Genomic DNA, 5,093 nt, shown 5'->3' on the forward strand with positions numbered 1-5,093 from the left:
AAAAAAAAAAACAAAAAAAAAGAATGGGGCTCGAACCCAGTACTCCACCACGGAGCTACATCCAACCCTAGCTGAAAGCTCCTCATGTCTGGCCCTTTCAATTAACTTGCGTGTCAGGTCAGTACTGGGGTCCACCACGAGTGTTCTCTTCTTGGTCTACTGAGACAGGATCTCTCATTGAACCCCTAGGTTGCTCCAAGGATCCCTTATCTTCCTAGCTGTCTGTCCAGCTTTTATGTCAGTGCAAACTTTATCTACTGGTCTGTCTCCTCAATTCCTGGTTTGTTCTTTTTGTAGACAGAGATTCATGTAGCCCAGGCTGGCCTCTAACTCACTATGTTGCCAAAGATGAATCTCTGGTCCTTTTGCCTCAGCCTCCCTCCCACATTCTAGGTGACAGGCACGCACCAATCAACTTGTCTCCCTGCTTCTGAGTAGCCTCGGGTGTCAACAGAGCTGTTCTTCAGTGTCAGCCCAGGTGCCCAGCCAAAGTAGGGGCCTTGCACCCCTCTGCCCTGAAAAGCTCCTTGTCATCTGTGCCCTTGAAGGAGCACAGCCAGGAGCCCTGCAGGAGCCTTAACTCTGAATCTGCCTGCTTCTGTGGTCACACAGTGGCCAGAAACCACAGGGACCCAGAGACCCCCGGTATGCCTTGTCTCTACACACCTCCTTAGGTTCTTCCTCAGGACCCAAAACAAGGAAAGGATCAGAGGGTGGCATGGGTCCTGCAGGCCAGCTTCCCAGAACCCAGGTCTGCGCAGGCCACGTGAGGCCGCTGGGATGTCCTCCCAGACCCCATTATACAGATGGTTGTGAGCCGCCATGTGGTTGCTGGGAATTGAACTCAGGACCTCAGAAAGCACAGTCAGTGCTCTAAACTGCTGAGCCATCTCTCCAGCCCCCAGGAGGAGCTGTTCTTCAATCTTTAGTCTTTCTTTTAAGTTCTGGGCCTGTGAGTGCAAGTGCCCTCAGGGACCAGAGGCTTCAGAACCCTGAGAACTAGAGCTACAGCTGCTTTAAGGCATGCAATGTGGCCGCTGGGAGTTGAATCCAAAGGTCCTCGGCAAGAGAAGCAAAACCTCTTCAGCACAGAGCCACTCTCCAGCCTTCTTAAAACAATCCTTTCAGTGCTGGGCAGTGAACCGGGTTGGCACGTGTCCGCACTCCCAGCCGCTCACTGGGGGTTCCCAAGCCATGCCCTCAGCCTTCAGTTTCCTTGTATACCTTTCTTTAATCTTTCCTTCTTTGGTTTTTGAGACAGGGTGGCATTAAGTACCCCTGGTTGTTCTGGAACTTGCTATTGGCCACGCTGGCTTTGAACTCAAGAGATCCCCCACTTGCCTCTGCTTCCCAAGGGCTAGGTCTAAAGGCCTGTGCCACCACACCTGAGTCTTTATAGTTTTTCTGACAGACTCTCCCTAGGTTGCCCAGACTGATCAAGAGTTTGCAATCCTCCTGCCTCAGCCAAGAAGTAACTGAGTTCATAGCTGGGTCACCACACACATTGCTCCTGGATTCTACACTGACAGTCAACCCTAAGCTACATTGTAGGTGGGTGGGAGCCAGGCCCAAGGAGCTCATGTCCCTTCCCCACAGCAACCTTCTGACTCATCTCTGTTGAACCATGAGGCTGTTACAAGCACAATACAGAGGCAACACATTCGAGCAGTCCAGGTTGGGGTTATCTAAATGAGTCCAGTTTACAGGTAGGGAAACTGAGGCCCAGAGAGCTCAGAATGAAGAAGGCCCTGAAGGGTCTTTCTGGTGCCCTCCAACAAGTGAGACCTTTGACCTCTTAGCGACCTCCTCAGCACCACTAAGAAACCTCAGCCACTTGGAAGCCAAGACCTCCATGGCCCACCGTACCACCTGCCAAGCCCCCCTCACTCTCCACAAGCTCTAAAGGGGTTACAACCTCCTCATTCTTCTTGCTCCGGCCCCCACCTGAGTGGGAGGCCTCTGGGTCTACACTTGCCCATCCCCGCTGCCCCTCCAGCACTCCTAAGATCAAAAGACCACTTCTCTCCTTCCCAGAGGGCTACACACACCCACATCCACATTCCCTGCTTCTGCCATCAAGCTGGACGAGCTACCCCACATGGAATCAAGGTCATGTGCCAAGAACTGCACTGGCAGGAGGTACACGCTACCACAGCTTGCACAGGAACTCTTGAAAGGTTCAGAGGCTGTGCCAGACCCTTGCCCACTCCCAAAGAGCTCAACTCATCGCGGCCACGGTGAGGTCTAGGTGTGACGGCTCAGTCTGAAAGCCCAGGGCTGGAGGAACAAGAGGCAAGAGTCTCTGATGGCGCCAGTAGGTTAGATGGTGCGAGGTGTGAACATGGGGTAGGAAGGGGATCTAAGGGGTCATGGGTGGGGACGGAGGGGGCCCTAGAATTGGATAAGCTGGAGAACAAGCAATGTTGGGGTGACTAGGGGGTTCAGGGAGCAGAGAGGATGCAGGATAGAGAAGAGCAGGACCTAAGGACAAAATGAAATGGCCCTAGAACCAGGTTCAAGGCAGGTAGGACCCAACAGAACCTCCAGGTTCCCATGTTTAAGGAAGTACACTGTGGGGGAAGGGGAACGTGGGAATCCTAAGGTAAAAGCCTGAGGCTCCATATTCAGGGTCCCGGGGTGGTGAAAGGTCTGGGTGGTGTGTAGAGTCTGAGGTACATGATCCTGGGTGGACTGCAGATTCTTGGGTGGCAGGGTTCTAAGATGCGAGGTCTGGGATCTGGGAATAAAGAATCTGGATGCAGTCCAGGCTCTTGGGATTAGGGTTGGGCTGGATTTGGGCCGCAGGACCCTGGGATGCAGGGTCTGGATGGGGGTGCAGGTCTGAGGTGCAGTCCTGGGTGGAGTTCAAGGTCTTGGGTGCAGGGCTCTAAGGTGCTGGTTCATGGGGTGCAGGGTCCAGGTGAAGTGCAGGATCCGGGTGGGGAACAGAATGGGGAGGGGGGTGCAGGGTCTGAGTGGACTACGGGGTTTAGAGTGCGGGGTCCAGGTGGAGTGCATGGTCTGTGATGCACGGTCCCGGGTAGGGTGCAGGGTCTGGGTGGGGTTCAGGGTCCGGGGATGCAGGGTCCGGGCGCGTCCCGGCGGCCCACCTGTGCGCGGGGACGCGCTGCGAGCTGAGCCCCTTGCCCACCAGGAAGTGCACGTCGCACAGCACCTCGTTGTTGAAGAGGAAGGCGAAGCGCTCCTGCACCGTGGGCTTGGTGGCCTGCCAGTTGTACACGGGCTCGCGCAGCAGCGCGCCCGGGCCCGCGTCGTCGCGCTCGTCGCCCACGGCCTGCGCGTCAGTCCCGGGCCCAGGCGGCGGGGACGGGGGCGGCGGAGGCGCCGGGGCGCAGGCAGCGGCGTTGCTGGGGGCGGCGGCCGCGTTGGCGCTGGGCCCCAGGCTGCCCGCGCCGGCCCCGACCCCCGGCGGGCAAGACGCGCGCCCGCTGCCGCCCGCCGCCATCTTGTCGCTGCGGCGCGGGGGCGGGGCCACGGAAGGCGTGGTTGCGGGGGCGGGGCGTCTGCGAGGAGGATGGGAGGGGCGGGGCTAAAGAGAGACGGGACCCGAGAGGAGCGAGGGGAGGAGACAAAAAGGGAGGAGCCGATGGGAGGACGGAAAGGAGGGAGGCGGATAGAGAGGAAAGGGGAGTAGGGCGGGAGGGAGGAGAGGAAGAGGGAGAAGCGACTGTGAGCCTAGAGAGGAGGGAAGGTTGGATGGGCGTGGCAGGGCTAGGCCCAGGATTGGTGATACAAGGAAGAGGAGGGCCCTGAACTGCCAGAGGAGGAAGGAGAATGGGAGGCAGAGGGAAAGGGGATAGAGAGAAATGCGGGCGAGAAATGGATACTGGGACAGAGAGGGGGGCAACAGGAGGGATTGGATAGGAGGAAAGAGAAGGATGTGGTAACGGGGAAGGAGCAGAGACAGGAGCTAGGGGAGCCAGTCGGGGCCATAGGGGCGCAGGCCATCCCTGGATTCGAGCAAGGGCAGGAGGGGAAGGATGAGGAGAGGCAGGGAAGGCCTGGAGAGGTGAAGGGCAGAAGAATGGAAAGACAGGATGGGGAGGGGAAGAGGGATTCAGGAGCAGAGGGAGGAGGAGAACTAGGATAATGAGGGGTAGGGCTTCCAGAGTAGTGTGGAGCCAAGGAGTGGGAAGAGGGAGCTGAGTCCAAAGAGGAGAGGGAGAGAGAGGGGGAGAGAGAGCGGGGGGGGGGGGGGGGGGGGGGGGAGGGGAGAGAGAGAGAGAGAGAGAGAGAGAGAGAGAAAACACAAGTCAGGAAGAGGGGTGGAACCAGGGAAAGAAGCCAGAGGAAAGCCAAAAGAATGGAAGGGGAAGGGCCTAGGAGTAGAGGACAGGTGGAGAGGGGCGGACAGAGGAGGGAGGGGGGAAGAGAAAGGAACAGGTGGGAGGACTGAGGGAAAGAAGGCAGGGAAGAGGAGGAGGAGGAGGAGGAGGAGGAGGAGATCTCACAGTGGAGGAAAGAGGCCCAGACTTGAGGTGAAGGGACGTGGGGCCTTTAGTCCCAGCACCCACAGGCAGAGGTAGGCAGACCTCTGTGAGTATGACGTCAACCTGGTCTACATAGCAAGCTCCAGGACAGCCAGGGTTACACGCTAACGCGCGCGCGCGCACACACACACACACACACACACACACACACATCCTGCGATCCTGGGGGACATCTTTGGAAACCTAGACTCCCCACTTTATGAGGCGAGAACATGCTCCATATATGAACAATTGAACAGACAGACATAACTGTCATTAGGACAAGTAACCTTCTGAGGACAAGGACAGTATTCAAAGAGAGAAACACAGACGTAATACGCCACAGAAGGCTCAGGATGCATGGGCAGAAAAATGTCCAGGCTGTGAGCCCACTTCTAACAGCGGCCTATTCTGGGATCCCAGAACATTCCTTTTATGCTCATTCCTCTTCCCTTTAAAGGACCTTTGTGTTTCTTCCTTATTTTTAGGGTGCAGACTTTGAGCATCTGTTGGAAGGGATGGGTGAGGAGCTCAAGGCAGAGCTAAATTCTAGGCAGAGCTCCACCCCTGACCATGCCCCACATCCGTTACTGGGGGATTCTA

General features: G+C 57.1%; 1 protein-coding gene across 2 annotated transcripts in view; it reads right to left on the minus strand.

Annotated features, from left to right (window-relative positions):
• Btbd2 (BTB domain containing 2) overlaps positions 1-4,022 on the minus strand; it is a 14,409-nt gene extending 10,387 nt beyond the window's left edge. Inside the window, exon 1 of one of the 2 annotated variants that reach the window (XM_021204531.1) lies at positions 3,111-4,022. In XM_021204531.1, the coding sequence (XP_021060190.1) occupies positions 3,111-3,466 (356 nt within the window). In that variant the 5' untranslated portion in view covers positions 3,467-4,022. The remainder of the gene's footprint in view (positions 1-3,110) is intronic. The other variant, XM_021204530.2, reaches the window with a different exon arrangement.
• Positions 4,023-5,093: the final 1,071 nt, after the last annotated feature.

This window comes from Mus pahari, chromosome 9 (genome assembly GCF_900095145.1).
Source record: "Mus pahari chromosome 9, PAHARI_EIJ_v1.1, whole genome shotgun sequence".
Classification (NCBI taxonomy): domain Eukaryota; kingdom Metazoa; phylum Chordata; class Mammalia; order Rodentia; family Muridae; genus Mus; species Mus pahari.